Source organism: Uranotaenia lowii, chromosome 2, assembly GCF_029784155.1.
Source record: "Uranotaenia lowii strain MFRU-FL chromosome 2, ASM2978415v1, whole genome shotgun sequence".
Lineage (NCBI taxonomy): Eukaryota > Metazoa > Arthropoda > Insecta > Diptera > Culicidae > Uranotaenia > Uranotaenia lowii.
This window is the reverse complement of record NC_073692.1, coordinates 175,371,752-175,393,271: the sequence shown is the minus strand read 5'-3', so window position 1 is coordinate 175,393,271 and position 21,520 is coordinate 175,371,752. Positions and strand designations below refer to the sequence as shown.

The 21,520-nt window shown below is 33.1% G+C and overlaps 1 protein-coding gene across 1 annotated transcript in view; it reads right to left on the bottom strand.

The window, feature by feature from the left end:
• LOC129741847 (transmembrane protein 214-A) overlaps positions 1-21,520 on the bottom strand; it is a 99,967-nt gene that overhangs the window by 54,154 nt on the left and 24,293 nt on the right. Inside the window, exons 3-4 of the mRNA XM_055733649.1 lie at positions 11,249-11,559; positions 11,042-11,187 (exon numbers count right to left, since the gene is read on the bottom strand). Coding sequence (XP_055589624.1) covers positions 11,042-11,187; positions 11,249-11,559 — 457 coding nt within the window. The remainder of the gene's footprint in view (positions 1-11,041; positions 11,188-11,248; positions 11,560-21,520) is intronic.

Genomic DNA, 21,520 nt, shown 5'->3' with positions numbered 1-21,520 from the left:
GCCAGGGTGGCGCTTTCCATGCAAGTCTCAAAAAACATCCTGTGGAAATGGCGGAGCAGCATGCTGCAGCATCAATTGCATTAAAAAATATGCCAAAAAAAACATGTTATTGAAAATAAAAAAGAAAAACAATGCATTTAACTGCTCAAATAAATTTTTATTTATATTTGAATCTACAATTTCCGACGTTCATGGGGATCTGCATTACATGAAAACAGCCATACGAATGATTGACTAAAAATTCCTGATGATTCTCGAAGCTGATGTGATCGCTAAATCAGCAATTTATCCATTTGTGGCAACGTATAATCAGATGGTTGGCTTGAATGTATTTTCGGGTCAGAACCAAACAATCATATTTACGTTCATGTAGACGCGTAATATCGCTGATAAATCTATATATTTTTCTCCGTGTAGTGAATATACATAACTATGTAAAGAAATTGGCTTTGTAGACTTTTGACATAATTTTGTTATCCCAATTGATTGTTAAACCCAAGGACACATTTCGCAGTTATCCGTACAAATAGTAATTTTCGTGTACAAAATGACAGAATTAACAATGATTTAACAGTCCGCAGTCCGTAAAAATCATAAACGCAATCCAATTCAGTGCAATTATGCGTTATACATACGTCATCGTATTGCAGCATTCGTATCCGGAAAAGATATTTCAGATACAGATTTCAATACAGATTTTTGAGATTTGATACAGATAAAAAAGATTTTTTGCCTCGAAAATACAGATTTAAATGTGGCATCGCTGGTGCCAACCCGCCCAGTCCAGCCAGTCAACCCCCTTGCGAGAGTTGCGGTACGGCTTTTCCCATTAGGGAGCCTGTGTTGCCAGATATATTCATATTGATAAGTAAATCCGTGGAATTGTTAGAAAAATTTAAAATAGTTCATGCCATGGGCATAATATTTGTAGAAGAAATCACACTTGAGAAAAAAAACTACATATTTAACTATATCTTTCGTTCAATTGAAATCATTTCATAGAAATAGCAGAACATTTATAGAGTTCAAAAATCGATACCCCTGCCCCGGTCCGCAAAATTGTTCGAAAGGTGTGGATCTCCCGGAAAAGTCCATTGATCTGGCCACCCTGTTGCCAGCGCATCCCGTCCCGTTCGAAATTAACCGTAATGAGAAAATCGAACGAAGAGAGAATCTGTTACTACAACTACAGGAGAGTTTGTGAGAGCAAGGGGTCGTGGAAAACCGTCGTGTTGTCAAAAGCGGACCATTCGGATGGAACGCACACATGAGAAGGCTTCGGAGTGATGTGGTGCATTCATCCAACATGGAAAGAAGTCGATAATGCTTTGACGTTTGCGAAAAGATAACGGTTTGGGCTAGCGTTACTTCTTCTTGTAGGACAGTTAGGACACTTCAAATGAGTTGTAATTGCATAAATGGCTTAACGGAATACAGACACCGTTCGATTTTGGCAACAAGCCTGTCCCGTACATTTTGAGTCGCCAAAATCGAACAGACTTTTCACTTATTACCACAAAATATTATTGTTATTATCATTGACGTTATTTTTTAGTCAATTTACGACCATTTTCGTATTTTTTCCATTTTTGTATCATGTTTTGAAGCATTTAGCCATTTTAATGTATGTTTTATAATGTTTGTCTTTTTTGTCATATTTGCCATTTTTGACATTCTTCATTACTTTTTTAGTTTTATTTGGTCATTTTTTGTCGGTTTTTTTTTTAAATTTTATGAAATTTTCTTTGTTTTTTTGCCATTCTTGAGAACTTTATAGTTTTTTTTTTTTAATTTGTCGGTTTTGTTGTTGTATTTTATAACCATTAAAGAACGTAAAAACATAATCATGGCAATTTTTTAAATTATATTGATCTTGTAATAGCGAAAACAATAAGGAATTGTCCTTTCTAAAAACCGTTCGATTTTGGCACATGTGCCAAAATGTGCTGTACATTCAAAGAACAAATTAACCCGTTAGCCTCTACTAGCCATGGAAATGAAGTTATAACAATTTCAAAATTTCAGCTAGAAAAATTAATTACTAAGCATTTAAATTCGAACGGCATCACTGCATTGAACATTGTTGCTATTGGAAGGGCGTCAGGCGCATTTTCCATTTCCCGATAAAGTCCTTAGCTCTGCACAGTGATGCCGTTCAAATTGATGTGCCTAGTTATTGAATTTTTTTTCGCGCTCGAAGTTTTTAATCATAAATTTTCTATTTAAAGCCCAGGAAAACCGACGCTTTAGTATCGCTAGAGAAGCGTTAATGGTATATTGTCCAAAAAATTCTTTTTCTGTGAAAAAATGAACTTTTATTTAAGTCTATTTAATCTGAAAAAAAACATTCGTTCGGTACTTAGTTTGCACCTACAATACTAACTAATTAATATAATCAATATTTAACTAAATATATCAACAGAAAATTTCTGGAAAACAGCATACATTCTCCGTCTGGCAGTTTTTTCCAGCACTTGATCTGCATTGCTGGAAAACCAGCAATTGATCTGTTAAAATTGTAACTTGTGTTATTTTTGAAGGTGAAATTCTTTTCGCCCGAAAGAATTTTTCGATGAGTTAATTGTTTAAATACTTTAATTATGAACTATGTACAACCCGAGCGAACTTCAAAACCCAAATTGATAGCAAACTGAAACCTTAATAATCAAAATGATAGCATCTTTGATGTCGAATTTAGTTAGAGATCAAAATAAGGCATTATTAAGGTTTAAAAAAAAATACATTTTTTTGATAGCTCATTGATACCAATTACGGGCATCAACAGCAAAATTGAGGCAAAATTTGTTGTAGGCATATAAAATAATCCATGATTAGGGTATCCAGTTTTTTACATAAAATACAAAATTGAGACCAAAGTTATTGCATCATTTTTTGTACAATTTACCCAATAGCAAAATTAGGTATCAAAATTTTTATGCAATTCGGTAAAGAGTTTATGCATTACGATATCAATTTATATGGTTGAGTAAAGCATAACTGAAAAAAAAATAATTTTATTTTGTCTAGTTCTGTAAATTTGCCTGAAAAAGGCCAATATGTTTACAATTTGTCTCGCAAAACTTCCTAAAACGCGTCGTGATAAGATACATTTTTCAAGTATCCCAGTTGAAGTAGTTAATTTATTAATTTCTATTTCCAGCCGGAAAACGACTTTAAACAACAACTGGTCGGCCAAAAACATACCGCAGGGCTGTTGTTTCTCGCCGCGGATAGATCTAGGAAAACGGAAACGTCCAGCAATCCCATTTTTTGCTGGAAACCAGCAAACATTCTCAGTCTTTATGATTTTACCAGCACCAGGATGGCCAGCGAGATTCCATTTTCAAATTCCCGGTTTTTCTGTAAGATATTTTATGAAGTTTTAAATAACAAAAAAAGAAGTAGACATTTGTGTGTATGCATATTTTGGGATATTTTTTTTCAATTTATGAGCTGGAAAAAGCCCGCGGGAGTGTGCCTCCTCTTGAGGTCCTTTTCCAGGGGGCGCAAAACCTCCTCATTGTTTTATTTTTTATGTTTTTTTTCAATTTTTTGATTACAATTTAGATTTTACAGAAAATAAAATATTAACAAATTGAAATGCAAAGCTCCAAGAAAATTATTTTAGTAGAGAATAATTCTAGTATCCTGCGAAATCTTGTCGAATATTGCCACCTTCTTCTCAGACTTTGCCAACAACTTCGTTTTCTGTAAATAGAGCGCCATGTGATCTGGAATTTTCTTCTGGAGTTTCAATGAAAAATTTATTGATTTTTTCTGCCCTTTTACTGAATATTACGATTAGGCTCTGGCTTCTGATATTTGAAATACGATCATGAACAATTAACTTTGGATTGAATTACTGATCCATAAATCAAAACTAAATTTCAAATTGGGATTCATAATTCGAATTTGAATTTAAATTTTAACTTCTGATGTAAGCTCAAAATTTCATTTCATACTCATTTGTTCATCATATTCATTTGATTTTTTGGTCGGACTTTTCAAAATTGTTTTCCGTTCAATTGAAATATTTTCATTACATTTCTGCTTATTTGGAACATGTTTCAGATTTTTATCGCCGTTATAATAGTTGATTATAATATTTTAATGGCATTGCGGCGAGATGAATTCTAAGTAGAAATTTTAAAGACATTGTGAAATATATAGGTGGATAGATGAAGCGAGTAGAAGAAGTGAGTATGCGGTGAAGATGTAAGCGAAGGGCAAATTTTTGAAGAATTTGGAATTATTTGGAACATAATAAATTCTAGGCCAGTTGCAAGAAAGATGTTAAACATCAAATTCAAGTTTCGAAATTCAGGAAAAAAAAACTATCAACATATGATAGCAATGTTATATAATATATATTTATTTAATTAATTTCTTCATCCAGGCATTCAGTTTTATTTTTTCTTAAGATTCGTAAAGAAAGTGCACTAAGGTATTAAATATATTGTTCTTACATTAATTAACAATAATAAAGGCAATAAAACTAACAAAAAAATAATAATAGGTAAAAGCTTAAAATTAATTTAGGGTTTTTTTTTAATTTAAACACATTTATAGTTAATATTCACACACAATAACCGTGAACTAAGAAATAGTTTATTCACGAGAAATTTTTCTTCTTCGTTTCGTCATCTTAAAACACGTATGAAATATTTTGGGACTGAAACACTGAAAATGTAAGCGCTGCTGAGCAAAGAAATCGATTTTTCTGCATATTTCGCTAACGAAATGTAAAATGTACTTTGAAATGTAAGCTTGTGGAAAAAAAATATTAGTGTTGAAATGAATGAACTTTAGAATTCATTAGATTTATATATTAGAAAAACGATCCATTTAGATTTCCTCGGTTTGGATCCGAAATTCCAGGTTTTTCCCCGGTTTTCCCGGTCCATTTTCAATTCCCAGTTTTTTTTTCTGGTTCGCTGGCCACCCTGCCAGTACTTGATTAGCATTGCTGAAAACCCAGCAAGAGATCTGTCAACCTTGAATTTGTTTTTATTTTTGCAAATTATTTTTCGTTGCAAGCGAAAAGTGTTTGTTTGTTTGTTTGTTTGACGTTTATGCAAAGGTGGTGATAGCGAATTTATTTTTCCTTCCATATTCTAGCGATGAAGCATTTAAACCAAGGGTAAATATTTTGAAGTATAAAGTATTTCGTTAAACAAACTAATAATTTTCATTTTAGATGGAGCATGATGATAAAGACTTGATGAAAAACGGCAAACTCACTAGAAGATATTAGAAAAATTAACAAATAAATTTCTATTTATAAATATGATTTTGATAATTTCGAAAATTAACCCAAACCAGGGCCGTAGGAAGAACCGACTCATGGGGGGGGTTTTGGTGACTGATTTTAACCTATGATGTTTTGCCCAACAACGTACGAAAAAAAAACAAATTTTATTTGTTACTATGATTATTCATTTTTAAGTTTTCATTAATAGTTTTTGTTTTAAAACGGAACTTTAGAAAAATGGTCCTTAGCCTAAAGGGTGAGCTAATTTTTTTTATGAAACTTTTGGAAACAAAATATGGAATTTGCTTTCATCGAAAGTACAAATTTAAGAACTTGTTTAAAAGTCTGGTAGGTCGAAGCATAAAATAAGTTCTTTTCAAGCTTGCCTTCAATTTATTAAAAAAAACGTATTCTATGCTCAAAACATACAAGCCCAAACTCTTTTGCAAATTCCAAGAATTTAACCTTAGAAGAAAATAAATTAAAAATTTCAAAAAAAAAACAGTAAGTGATAACAAATTTTCGGATCAAATTTACTCGAAGCAAACTTGAACTAAAGTTATGATTTCAGTTTGAAATTCAGCTTTAAAAAACTTCAATATTAAGAATGTTAATCAATACACCGAAAAAATATAGAATTTTTTTGCAGATTTTTTAGGTGAAGATCAGATACTTGTTTTTTTAACAGGTAATATTTTTCATAAAGAATCAATACCATAATGAAAATCCTGTTTGTAATTTTTTCAAATATAATTTGGAATATTATGCAAAATTATTCTTCTTTATATCTACAATTTTCAGCTGAATTGTGTGTACAAACTTCTTATGATTAAAAAAAAATTAAATCTGGAAATTGACAAGCAAATTTTTATGTTCATGTTCTCTTGAGTTCTTTTACAATTTTATGTTGATTGAAAAACTCGTTCACTCATTCCTGAATTTCAAACCTTAACACTGAACCTGAATTAAAAAATTGAACTGTTTCCAAATTTCTATACCATTTCTGAAATGTACAAAAATACGAATCCGAATCTAAATTTCAGATCAGAATTTTATGAGCCAAGTTTCAGAGTCATCATTCATGAATCTTTTATTTAAATTATGCATCGCTGGTTTAATATTAATTCATTTTTTTAATTATTTATTTTTAATCTGTATTGTGAATCAGAATTAAAATGATGAATCTGAATCTGAGTTTTCAATTTTGGATCGCCACTTAGAAGCTTTTAAAGTTTAAATGTTGTTTTAGAATAAAGTTTGAGAACTTCGATTTAAAATGTAGAACAAAATTCTTCTTTTTTCATATTCGGAAAATGATTATCAAAATATTGAAAATACAAATTATTTTCGAAAAACATGATTCAAATTTGATATGAAATGCAAAACCGAATCAGGATTTCAAAGCAGCTTTTCATTCTTAATTTCTAATGATTATTCGAACTGAAAATGAAGAAACCTGAATTTGATACAGAATCAGAAATAAGAAAATATTTAGAAATTAAAATTTTGGTTATGGGAATAAAGAATCAAAATCTCCAAAATGAGTTTAATTTAAAATTTAATATTCAGACCTGAATTTCTATTATAAGGTTGCAAGATTGTCCGACAAATAATATAAATATGCCCGGATATTTAATATAAAATTTGGAACAAAATCCGGTCTGACCCGGTTGCCCGGATTTCATTGGAAATGCCGGGTTTGTTCTCATTTCAATTTTAAATCAAACTTTAAAAAACAAATTGAGTTAAAAAATATTTTTTATTCATGCGTCCAAAAGTTTTGAAGCAAGTTTAAAAAAAAAATCGGGAAAGGTTTTTTCAAATCTTTTTTTCATGATTTTTGATGAGCAATTCCTAACTTTTGATCTGTATTGCCCGATATTGCCTGGATTTTGGTAGAAAATTTTGAAATCAAATACCCGGATTTTGCCTGGTTTTTACATACAACAGCCCGGATTTGTTCGGCCCGGATACGTGGTGAAAAAAATCTGACAAGTGAGAAAATTTTGAAAAATTGTAGCAAAATTTTGAATTTGGAATGGGTTTTTGAGGTTTTGGAATTAATTTTTAGTCTAGATTGTTTTTCTTGAATAGACTTGCTCTATTATCATAATTTGATTATGGATTTAAAATTTTGAGTGTAGAGTAGAATACCTCGCTTGCTTTTTTGGACCCTCATGGGGGGGGGTTTAACCCCCAAAACCCCCCCCGTTCCTACGGCCATGACCCAAACCAATTCAGTCTATTACAACATATCCATTCAAAGTACCTTGTATGAAATTGAATTGAACAGGTAGTACAAGGAAAATATGCTGTAAGTTTAAACAATTAAGAGGTATCATAGAATAATCGCGGAGTTAGCACGGGAATTTGCACGGTTTATTTTTCAGCGGTTTTCGGAAATTAAAACGGTACTTTTGCACGGTTTTGAACGGTTACTATACGGGAATTTTATGAAATTTTAAAGAAGATTTTGAATAAATGGAATCATTGATATTTCTTAAAGCATAAGTCAAATCGTTTTGCAGTCTTCATCCAAATTGACGAACAAGTTTCAACCTTCAATATAAAATATTCAAAGACGAATGTGAAGATGATGTCAGAAATAGTTGTAATCTTATTTATTCGAATTTATCAATAATGTAGAATTTAATTTTTCAAGGCGGTGTATTTCCAAAAATAAAATCTCCAGGCTAGATCTGAATCTATGATTGAATAAATAAATAAATAGATTTCAAAATTTGTTTTTAGATTTAATGTGGTTGTATACTGTTTACCGGAAAACCTTTTACCGGAAATTCATAAACCGGAATGACCCGTTTACCGGACTGCTATTTACCGGAATGAACCATTTACCGGACCTAAATAAACCGGATTGAACAATTTACCGGATTGCTATTTACCGGACTAAGAATGTATAAGAAAAAATCTATGGTTACATCCCGTTAAACAGAAAACTTTGCTCAAAATGATTTCTCCCCTGAATAAAAAAAATTAGCAGATCCAGAAATATTAAACTGTTAAAGGTTTGTATGTATGCTGTATGTTGGTAATCCACCATGGGTGCATGGATTCACCGCAGTTTAACCAAAGTATAAACACCTCTGAGATACGATTCCGACAAAAGCGGATGTTTACAGCGACTTTTCGTTAATTTTTCAATTTTGAACTACGATGTCGAGTTGACGTGCATCTTTTTCAATTGCAAATTTCTTGTAAACTAGCTGGCTCTTGATGAAAAACTCTACATTAAAACAATCCTTATATTCAAAACAAACAGTTAGGAAAAGAGATGGCGGTTAAAAATGAAGAAAAAAGGGGTTTATTTTCAACAAAACTAAAATTTTGTCTCCAAACCCTACCTGAGGTAAGTGGGGACGGCTTTATACAAACTTGACACACATTACACATTACACATTTTTTGAACTTTCTTTCCTTATTCAGCATATTAAGCATTCAGATCATGAAAAGTTGAGTAAAGTACTTGTTGGTATATTCGATAAAATCGGATTTTTTTTGTACGGGATTTTCATCCTAACATAAATCACACACAATAATCATTGAAAGATGCCTTACAAGAAGTACCATGAACTTTTTTCAAAATTTTTGACGGTTCGAGCAATAAAGTAACGTATAAAATAGAGTGCTCCAAATGACCCGACTTTTGAAAAAGTTATGCGCTGCAGGCTAAAATTGATCCTAGGCCTAGTACAAGATCTCATGCCAATTTTGGGCCAGATGGGAGATATTAACCAAACAGTAGCGCCACAAAGTGCTCCATACAAGAGTTTAGAGAATTTGGGAAGCTTTAAGGAATAAGCATATAACTAAAAGGAAATAAGCTCCTAATACTATTTTTTATTTATTATTGGGTAAAATTTCGTCATGAGAAGTTACTTGCAATACACGCCGACAGAAATACATTTGATTTTTTTTTACAAAAACTTTCGAAAAATGTGTAAACAGCTCTCACATAAGAGCAGACATTTCAGAAGTGCATTTTTCATAAATGAAATACAACTCTTAAATAAATCTATGAAAAAATTTTAATCATTTTAAATCTTCTTTCAGTACAAAAAACAACTCAAACACTCCGTTGATTCCAGAAAAAAACCATTAAATTTGTTACATTGGCAACAGAAAACAGGATAAAATTCCAGTTTTTTCAACCAGGTCTTTTTCCTTGTTAGAATGCTTTCCAAAACAGAACTTTCGTAAATTCAGCTCAAAAATATCTCCAACAATTTTTTGAATGAATGTTTTTGTGAAAATATCACTTAGGTACTTAGGTGTGTTTTCAATCGCAAGAAAAACACCAGTTTTTGAAACCTCAATTTATCGCTTAGTAGCTATCAATATATTTTTTTTTTTTCAAAAAACATTTAAAGCACTAGAAGAAGACCTAAAAGTTGATTCTACTTACTTTTTACTTACTCTCTGAAGTAATAAGCCGTAGTAAAATAAGTTTTAAATTCATCGAAAATTAACACTTTTTTGTTTACCTTTTACTATAAAACGTCAAACATTTACCTGGCATCGCGGATCGGATCACGGGAAGGGGTCGCTCAACGAGTCTGAAGTTTGAAGGTGTCAAATTCAAAGGAACTCACAAGTTTACACAATGCTTTCTGAAGCTATGTTATGAAACCTCTAGTTTTGGGGATATGTCGTTTTTAAAATTACTAAGTTTTTAGTGAAATCAATCATTCATAACTAATGAACTGACGACACTATGGAAAACAAAATCCTATAAAAACAAAAACTGATTTCGAATCTGTTTATTACCTTCAATTCGATCAAGGACTAAGATTTTTCCTAGCTATTCTAGTTCCAAAGAAATTATGCTAGCAAAAAAAATCACAAGTTTTAGAAAATTTAATAGACAACTTTTACTGACACCACTGAAAAACATTTATGAGGAATGCTATCGAAGATTTTAATTCCATTAAAAATTTGTTTAACCATGCGAACCGATTTGAATTATGATTTAAAAAACATCTATGGTTCATTTTGATTAAAAATTGTTTCTAATTATCCTAGAAATTCCCATATTTTACTGGTGAATGAGCTAAGAGAAAACCTCAATAGCTTTTTTCCCAGAAGTCAAAACTACTTGCGGTCTTCGAAAAAGATAATCATTGATCAAGAACATTCTAATTGAGTAATGTTATAAAGCCCAAAATTTTAGATGGATTTTCATCATTTTTCAAAAGGTAACCTTTAATATGAAAAACTACAGAAGAAAAAAAAGTTGCATATTTGGATTCAGCGCCCTCACTTCGGTCTTTTGTCACCACAAAAAAATGTGATTTTTTTGGCCTTGTATTATCGAGCAAGAGAAAAAAAAAAACAATCAATTCTAATGCAACTTTTTTTTAATTTTGTTTGGAAACACATTAATGACCGCGACGAAATCTTAGCCGAAAATGCCGAAGTTTGGCATTCTTTATCTCAGAAACCACTAAGTTCTACAAATTTAGTTTCGTCGAGTTACCTAAATCGTAGACCCTTTGAAATTTTTAAAAATGAGAATAAGCTTAATTTTTTTTTCACAATTCGAAATTGTATAAAGAGTGTGTTCTTGTGATTTTTAACTACCTGCATAAGACGAAATATATTGATGATAAGACGAAATATATTGACAACGATTTCAAACCAAAATTTGAAAAAAATCTTGAAATTTTGTTAAAACCCCCTGCAAAATGGTACTGCATATGTATGTGATCTTGCGTATATATTCCTAATATGTTTCAACTGAGCTTGTAATGAAACAAATTAACAAACACTTACCTGCAAGACAGCGGTGCACATTTTGAGTCCCTCCACTTTCTTCTTGCTCTGAGACAGTTCCTCATTGGTTTCTTGAAGTTCTTCCAAGAATTCATGAAACAGACGGTCCTCGAGCAGCGTCAACACTGGTTCCAACGTCGAACTTTCTAGAAATTGAATATAAAATTATTATGTATTTTTTAAATTTAATTTTTTTCCCAACATTACCGATAAAACTCAGCAGCGTCGCCGATTGTTGTAAATTTTTCTTGTACAAATGATGCCAAGCTGTATAACATTCGGGTTCCTCGTTCAGGCACAGGATCAAACCCAGGTATATCGGTTCCGGTTTCGAAATAAATTGAGTGTTTTTGAACAGGGTTGTAAACGTGCTACTGGTTTTGGGGGCACTGGACACGTATCGCTCAACCAGTAGCTTGGAAGCGTCATCCAGGAGCACGGCAGAGTCCTGGGTAGATTTCGTTTGAGTAGTAAGGGAACTCAAAATCGTTAAGAAATCGCTGGAGGAGACTTCCAATCTGTGAATGAGATCGCGAAAATAGTTATTTTAATCTATGAAATATTTGGTATGCAAACTTGGGAAACGTATTTCGTTATACCATGTCGTATTAAATGTTATTTAATAAGAAAGATCCATTCCTCAATACACGACAGAAAGATTGTAGATACCCTGAAGACAGCTGAAACAATTTTGCAATAGAAGATTAAAATAAATTTTCTAAAAAAATAGAAACACAACCAAACAGAAATACAGCAGATTTTGGTGTAGGACAAAGTCACGTCTATCATTATGTCCCACAACAACACGGGCCAGTGAAACGGATCGTATTTCACTATTTAGGAGTAGGCCTCTTGTGGAAGTTTCAATTTTGGCTCGTTCTATGATAATGACTCTGGGGAAGAATACCAGCCGGTGCTGATTGTTTTAGAGCGTTGAGAGTTCTGCACAACTGAAGCGTGGCTAGCAGTTGTTGGTGCAGAATTGTCATAAGTATCGTGAAGAGTGACAGCCGGTGATCGAAACGAGGAACAACAATATCCGTGCCCCGGGTGACCTGGATTTGGGCGACGCTTGTTTACAAAATCGGTGATTAAGTTATTAGCTTCGTTGATCTCTCTGTGGCCTCAAGATAGGCGTTAACTTTGAATATGTTTAACTTCTGGGTATACAAACATGATGTTTGATTATAAAGAGATGTACAGGGTGGCGACGTGAAAGTGATATACTTTGTTCATTTCATTCATATTTTTCAAATGAAATTCATATCAAAATTAAAAAGCCAGCATTGTTTTAATATGCTCGATTTTCCAACCTTAATTATTGTAAAGTGATAACTTTTATGCTTTTCTTATTTTCTTAGTTTAACGATTTGAGTAGAAAAAATCTCAAAAAAGGATTAAAATTTTGATTTTGTTTTTATTTTACGTTATTTTTAACTTTTGGCCGATCAATACCATCTTTTAAAAAAAATCACTTTATTCCTCAAATTAATCTGATTATTCTTGAAATCAGCTCGAGAGTAATCTATACTTAGCTTACACCTTACTAGTTTTACCTAGAATCTTACCGTTCGGGAGCGTACGGTGAGCTGTGGCCGAGAGAATCATCGTCGGACGCCATGTTTCTCAGTAACTTCCTTTTTTCCAGGAAAAACTCGGACACGAAGTGTTCTTGCCAAAATACATTTCTTAACTGCCGACTCGCGTTTCTTCTCCTCGGTACCACGCGGCTCAGAAAAGGAACGTTTTCTAATACAACCAGGGTTGCCAACATTTTTTTTTTAAATCGGGGAACTGGTAAAATAAAAATCAGGCTAAATCAGGCTACGTGAAAGTATACTTTATAACGGAAATTTCGCTCAAAGTGATGACCTCGTTTTTTGTTCATCGCTCCTCATTTTCACTGTAATATGTGTTGTGAGCCTACTTGGGAAAAAATCGCAGCAATCCCTACTTGAGAACGGATGTGTTTTTCCCGTCGTCGCGTTTTTCCCGTTTGTTCATTTCTCGTGAATAGAAAATTTGGTGAATTTTGGAGACTGCGTCCGCGGGAAATTTTTTAAGTTTTAAATCGTGGGAGAGTAAAGTTCAATCGGCAATCAGGCAAAAATTTAGCTTTTTGAATAGTTTTGTTAATGGTTGAAACAACGGGGCTGGTTCTACACCATCCAGACTAAACTAGGTCCAGAATATTCGTTCAGGAAAGAGTGGCATGAAATTCAACCAGGAAGTAAAACTGGTATACTTAGATAAGTAGATCGCTTCTGTTTTTTTATGAAGTACCAGATATTTGATTCAGAAATTTTTGTAGCTGATATTTTTGCTACCAGTTAGGTCATGCTGTATGATCGTATTCATTTCAATCTCAAATGCAAATTTTTGTGCAAAAAAGCTTCTTAATTTTTTTTTTCCAGCTAAGCATGGTTTTGTAGTTGCATACCTTTTGAAAATTTATACTTGTCCAAAAGGTATGCAATGATTTTATTCGAGGATTTTAATAGCTAAATAAACTTTTTGAAGGGTAACTTAATACGATCATGTCCATTTTTATATAATTTTTTTATCTTTTGAATAATCATACATTCTTATTAAGTGTAAACTATTTGTTCGGAAGTTTTACCCTAAGTGGTTATATTTTGCATGTTTATATATTAAATCTTATACACTTTTAACACTGATGAACTGATGTACAAGCTAAGCCTTGAAAAGTGTGTAAAGTCCCGACGACCGTTTAGAATCAATTTTATGTTTTTTGGTTGAGCCACCAGAGGTCTCCAAGGACACCAGGGAGAACTGTCAAGAAGAAAATTAAATGTAAACAAAATAAAATAACAAACTTTTAGTCAATTATGAAAAGGTCTTATTACTATTTGACGAGCTTCGAGCAAATTGATGTTGAAGATTCGTTACACATGTATGATTTACGTTATCAAAATATTACGCTAAAGCTGTTTTTCGAATTGCTTCAAACCAGCATGAAGCACATAATATAAACAGATATGATGCGTGAAAATGGACGCTCAGAAAAGCCTAGAATCTGTATTTCTTCGTTAGATTGTTAATTTTAAGCTCAACTGGATGAAATAACTGGTTCATCTGGCTTGTTCAAAGATGTTAGTTAGTCTCTTTAGTTAAAAGAATCAAGGTAAAATAAACCAGATGAATTTACCTCGTTGTGAATATATTGAAACCGTCCATTTTTATACGATGTTAGTTTATTAATTTTTGAGATCATATACAATTGCACTCTTTCAAGAGTTAAGTACCTAATTCTTGAAAGTTGATTCGGCTTGATAGCATTTGAAATTTTGCATGCGTTTCTGGAATTTTATAATTCAAGCTTGAACATCTGTCATTTCGTCAGTCTCTCTAGTGACAACACTATGATGATGCTATTTTTCTCAGCTGAAATTTATTCGTAGTTCATCTAATTATACAGAGCAATTCATCTAATTGTATTTAAATTTATTTATCAATGAGTTAAAATATCATTGCGCCCTCTCGAAAAATTCTTATTTTCAAAAGAGCTATCTAGAAACAGAGCCATCTGTTGCGCCGTTCAAAAGTTACAAATCAATCAATAGATAGCACTGTTTTTCATCACTTTTTAACGGCTTCTTTAAAAGAGAGCACTGGAAATTTTACACAAGTTTCTGAAGATTTTTTGTTCGAGCTTGTACATCTGTTCATCTGTGCTTTTAATGATCAAGTTAAAAATTTTCTCAGGTTTACTTATAATTTATTTAAATCATATCCACAGTATTTTTGTTTCAGTAGCAGTTTGTAATGCTTATAACAAAAAAAATTATGATCAAATATCTTTTTTTTCATCAAAAACACACTTCTATTCTTCTTTTCTCTTGCTCCTTTAAACATGTTTTCAAATTGCATCATCTATAACTTTTTGATTCTGTATTCCATGTTTTTTGAGTGTTTATTTTTTTAAGAGACGTTTCGAGAATCAGTGATGTGTTAGAAATTATAGTGAGGGAAACAGCTAGCTCTTGGAAATTCGAATGGTTGCTTTTCTAATTATTTAAGAGTGCAAAATTCTTTTTAAATTTTCTAACTAAAAACCCCACATAGATTTATTAGGAGTTTCCTTATGAAATGTCTAGGAGCATAGGAGGTGTAGGTCAACCAAAGATCGCACCGTTTTCCAAAAATGGCTCCTGATCTAAACCTCTCTTTTATTAAAACAACCCTTGGAACCCTTGAATATAGATTCGCAGACGTATAGACGGTTTCTATAGGTGGTGATACTGACTTATCATTGTTTCAGAGTTTTTCAAAACAAGCTTTTGAAGAAAATTGGAATAACAGATTGACAAGGTTGATCCTGAAAAGTATCTTACTAACAATCCTTCCTTCATCCCCCTTTGACTACTAGGACGTGGCCGGCGCCGTTATTGATCATTTTTCAAAGTGAGAGCATGAGTTTTGTGCATTGAGAATAAGTTGCTAATCCCAAGCTGCATTCTTTTGGCCCTTGTACAAAATTGCTGGCCTCGACCAATCACGGAATAGCAACCATTGGCGATGTGAAACTCGTTCTACTTAGCCACGCCAGCAATCATGAAATTCGAAATACATTGAATGATTTGATACAATATAATATTATATTTTTTCCAAACCATGAGAATATTGTGGTACTTTTGAAGACTAATTAAAGCATTTCGGGCTTACGGATTTAAGGTGGATATGATAAGTCAAACAAGCTACAAGCTAATATCAGGGTGGCCACTCAAAATAAATTTTTGATTTCCCGCATTTTTCCCGTTTTTTTCCCGCATGGTCTCACGAAATTCCCGGTTTTATACAACAGAAAACAAAACAAAATTCCGAATATTCATTTTTGAAACCATATAAACGAAAATCGATTAGTGGTAAATGATCTTGAAATGGTTTTTGTTTCAGTAATGTTTATTAATTAACCTAAAAATGATTAGATTGATAAGCAGGATTTAAAAAAAAAAATTTAAACTATGTCACTAGATCCAAAATTGTTAAACAAAAGAAAAAGGGTTTATGTATTGAAAAATGTTTGTGATGATGAAAATGATAGTTTTTTTTCAGATTTTCCTCCTCCTCTCGAGTGAGAATTGCGCATACTGGATCAACGATTTCGTTACGGTTTTCGACTAGGCATTTCGCGTTAACGGAAAAGCCTCTTTCCATCGTCACGTTGCCGTGAGACAAAATTAGAATTTTCTTCAATAAGGTCAAATTGAAGAACTCCTTCTTCGGTTCGCCAATAAGTTCCATCCAAAAAATGTCCAATGGTTGTGTTTTTCTTCGATATCTCGAAATGATGTTTTTATTAGGTATTGCACATAATTGTCCGAATTCGTCCTTAATTTTATCGGCACAAGCTCCACTTGAGTGTTGCTTGTCAACAAGTACTTCTAGACACAGGTCTAAACGTTTTTTGACAATATATGGATAGTGTGCAATCACATCGGGATTAACGCACGATAAATACCGAGTGATGGGATAAGTCAAGGGAGATGATACAGCCATTTTATTCAAAAATCCACAGTAAAACGAACGACAGCTGTTTCTGAATACAAGGTTATCCTTCTCGGGAACATGACCAGACTCTTTTGCTTTCTTAATTGCCGATTTAGTTGAGAATCCAATTTCTACGCTTCCAGGAGGTAGAAGATTTATTTCTGAGAGTATAATTCCAATAAGTGTTTTGGATTTTACGTGTAGTCGTTCAGGCTTTACAACTTTCTCCATCAATGCTTACAAGCCCGGTTAATCATCGAAGAGAAACGGAACCATCGGTGCTTCTTTCTGATACTCGCGTAAAAAGGACTCAATAGTCGAAGCGGCCGTAACAAAACAAAACTCATTTTTGGTCCCAGAAATTATCATCTACAGCTTTAGCAACAATGTCGAATACCTTCAACCGGGAAATCGATGGAAAAGTCCGCTTAAAATTTGGATAGTTTCCTTAATCTTTTTCTCCTCTTGTTTTTTACCTCTTCGACGAAACGTTTGAGACGGTAGTATTTTGGCAGCACGTTCTGCAACGCGTTTATTTTTCACCCAGCGAACGTCACAAAATTTTAACGGAAATATAATTGAACCCGTTACTGCAATATAATCTGCCCTTCTAAGTGGAATGTTTTTGAACAGGCTATACAACGTCCTCAAAAATTCACCCAAATTCCAGTCCTCAGTCCCTTTTTGGACGCTTCATGTACAGTGTGAAGTCCACAGCTCCCAATGGTGAGAATCTCGTACGCCGGATTCGAAAGTTCTTGAACCTCGCTAGTTAGTTGCTTGAGCATTTTCAAAATTACTGCTGGACCATCCATGGATCAGTAGATCAAGATTTTTCGAAAAACATAGTTTCACGCCATTCAGAGGGTCATTCGACCGCGTCGACGATTAGAATGTAGAACCAATATACCTTGCTTCAACTAGGTTTGTGTTTTGATTCCAGAAGCGCACACCAATACTAGTTTGTTGCTTCTGCACAATCTTATTTAACGTTTCGTCAAATCCTAATACGAACTCGCTGCAATTCTGTAGTAAATTGAAAACTTCATTCAAAAAAATAGATAGCAATACCGTGTGGAATCAAATACATAGCTTAATTTTGTTCTTCAAATATCTATTCAATAAGCAATCTGGCTGTTCGGGAACATCCTTTTGTTGTTCAATGAAACAAGTTCAAACTAATCGAAACCCATCCAGCTCGGCAGGAGGATTCGTTTCGACCTGGTTGAAATCGGTCGAATTCAATTGGAAAGAGACTGGTGATCAACTGTCAATCCATTTCAACTTGTTTTGACCTGTTTCGATAAAATTTCATTGAACAGACTTTCACTGAGTCAAAAATTCCCGACTTTTCGAAAAATTCCCGGCTTTTTCCCGCTTTTTTCCCGTTGGATTTCAAATCCCGTCTTTTTCCCGCTTTTCCCGTTTTTCCCGAATGGGTGGCCACCCTGTAATATGTGTTGTGAGCCTACTTGGTTGAATAGTTCTACTGAATCAAAGCAATCGAAAGATTCCCTTTAATTCCCTTTTTAAATAAGAATTAAAGGAATCTTTCGATTGCTCTGATTCAGCCACATTTCCGGATGGTGATCGTGCATATCTGGCGAAAAAACGTTCATTTGGAGAAAGCGAAGGGAGGGGGTGATGAGGGGGGGAGGGGTGCAATTGCAAACGAGACTTCCACATTCGCTGCACACTGCTCCTTGTCTTTCCTTTAAATTTCATGTCAAAAATTAGAGGTTCGTATGTATTTTGAAAAAGTGGTTGTGTTTGGCCACTTTCCATACATTTTTCGAAAAAAATTTCTTTTCGAACCTAAAAATTTGTAAATAAATTCTAAAAATCTGGAAAAATCACCAAACATACCTAGTTTGAAATATGAAGAATTTTTTAGCATTATTAACATCGACCATTTTTTCACTTATACAGCGTCTTAAGGAGTGTATTCGAAAAAAATGGTACACATTGTTTTGTGAAAAACTTTTGAATGCATAAATGAAAATTGATGAAATCATCAGTGAAGTTTCCTAGTAATGCAATGTTTACATGTGAAAATTTTTGTGATTTTCTCTCAAGTGAATTTTGAAATTTTGAGATAGCGTTCAATGAAGATATTTTTCGACTTTAGTTTTTGGGCAACACATGCGCCATCTAGGGTAACGGACTTATTTTGGACCACCTTGTCTAGCGCTCTTATAAAGCAACTAATTATGAAAAAAATTATTGCATTAGATTAAGTGTCCGGGCTTTAACTATCATTTGTTAAAAAAACTCATGAAAAGTTGCTTTATAAGAGAGCTAGACGATGTGGTCCAAAATAGGTCCGCTGGTCCAAAATAAGTCCGTTACCCTATAATGCAACTTGAACAACCCTTTTTTTTCAAATCAAGGCTAGATAAAGGAAGATAACTCTAAATTTTGAATTTGGTCGAAGTTATAACAAATTTATTCGATTGTCGTCCTTCTGCAAAAAAAACAACATGTTTGACTTTTCATCACTCCACCACCGTTTTTGCGTAATGGCACGATTCCAGATCCAACTTAAACAGAGAATAAACTTCGAGGGACCTATTGAAGTACTTTTCAGAGAAAAAAAAATCGCATTTGTAAGCAAACTTCTTTGTATTGTTAGCCATTCATCGTATCAATCGTTATGAAAGACTGAGTAATTTGCTGTTTCTATAGATCGTAAGCCTCCTCAAGTACTGGACATTGGTTTTTTCCATTTGTTTCTCCTTGTTTATCTCCGGAAAATACAGATTGAAAAGTTTTTGGTTGGAATTATGACAGATGACCGCTAAAGAGTTCGTTTTGCTGTCCATTACGATATTTACGAAAATCTTCAAGTTATCTACAATATTTTTCCTGAGCATCTCCACATCAGTGCAAGAATTTCAACAAAATATTAATTATTCTTATTTTGCTAAAATACGTTTGGAAATCCAAATATTTATTTGAGAAAATTGTTTGTTGATGATTGCTATGCATTAAAAACTGAATATTTTATAACTTTTCTGAAGTATTTTTTTAATCGTGATTCGAAAATATCAAATTATTATTAATTCTTGTTTCTATTCTTCAATTTCTAAAAATAAATTTAATTCTAAAATAAGATTATAAAAAAACAAGTTCCTAGGGGTGAAGCTTTGAGAAAGCTATGTTTTTTAAAGAAATAGTAACAATTTTGGAACGAATAATTTATGAAAAAAGTGAAAAATCGTATTTTTTTTTCATGCACTCAATATTTCCAAAATTTTTGTATATTTTAAAAATGAAATAAAAAAATATTGAATAAAGGTTTAATTTCTGATAGTTAAAACTATTTTTTAATAAAAAATCTTAATCAATTGCAATTGAAATAATTGAATTTTAAGATTCAGAGGGGATTTAATTATTAAGCTGGATTTCTACTTAAAATTTTAATTACTTTTGTGTGGATGAGCTAAAAGCAGTATCGGCGATCGGCGATCGGTGGGGTCGCTCAACGAGCCTAAAGTTTGTATGGGATTTTGAGACATTTTGTTCGGGAGGAACACGAAAATCCAGTTTTTCATGAATAACTTTGGTCCCCTTCGGCCGATTACTTTTGAAAACGGTTTTTCTTGAAGCCTGAACTATGACAAATATATCATCCGAAGACTGCATTTTGATTCAAGTTAAGACACAAAAGTTACTAAGCTTCGAAAAATAGTTATCTTTTTTAAGGGTGAAATTCATCACTATTAATGAGAGATACTGCTTCGAACATTTTGACGCAACTTTAACAGTGATGAATACCATCCTGGAAAAAGTTACCCCATATTTGAAGTTTAATAACTTGTTTAACATAAGTCGAATCGAAATGCAGTCTTGGGATGAAATATTTGTCATAGTTTAGGCTTTAAGTAAAACCATTTTTAAAAGAAATCGGCCGAAGGGGACCAAAGTTATTCATGAAAAACTGGATTTTCATGTTCCTCCCGAACAAAATGTCTCAAAACCCTATACAAACTTTAGGCTCGTTGAGCGACCCCTTACCGTGATCCGATCTGGCCCAAATTTGGCATGAGACCTTGTACCAGGCCTAGGATCAATTTAAACCTGCCGCGCATAACATTTCACAAGCTTGATATTTCTCGTACAAATATGGGACAGTCTAGTGTGAATCTTGAAATTCAGCCGTATTAGCTTAGCTTAGCTTAGCTTAGCTTGATTAACTACTCACATCCACCTTAAACCGTAAAACCCGAAGTGCATGGTTGTAGAAAATGTATGCATTGCTTGTTCCAAAAACATAATATGATAACAATCACTTCGAGGTCCACGATCGCTGGCGTGGCTCAGTAGAACAAGTTCCACATCGCCAATGGTTGCTACTCCGTGATTGACCGAGGCCATCAATTTTGATCAGAGGGCAAATGAATGGTGCTTGGGATTAGCAGCTCATTCACACTGCACAAAACTGATGCTCTCTCTTTTAACGTCAATAACGGCGCCGGCCACGTCCTAGTAGTCAATAGATAGATTGGAAAAAAGAGAAAAGGATGAAAGATCTATTTTGTGCTTTAGGACCGAGGTTACCTCTGCATCCTAGCAAAACAATTTTTGTTGGGAGAGGGGTTGAAGGAATTTATTGGGAAACACTTTTGACTAGTGTTACGGTGAACCTTAAAAATTATTTTCCTAACTCCTATTATTTCCTATTGAAAGCTTTCAGTTCATTAAAAGGCTTGAGTATGTTAAGTTAAAAAGTGACAAAAATTAACTATGAAGGGACTCTAAAAATTCTTGTTTCTTATTGTTTCTTATTTCAAGTGAAAATTTTAATGCATAGTGTCTATCAAATTTAATCATGCTTCCATTTCATAGTTTTTCCCTACTTAAGCAATAAACGTTTAACTTTAATACAAAACATATCAAAACTACTTTAAAACCAAAAAAATTATGCAAAATAAAATGTTTCCGTTTATTCCGAAAAAAACCGTTAAA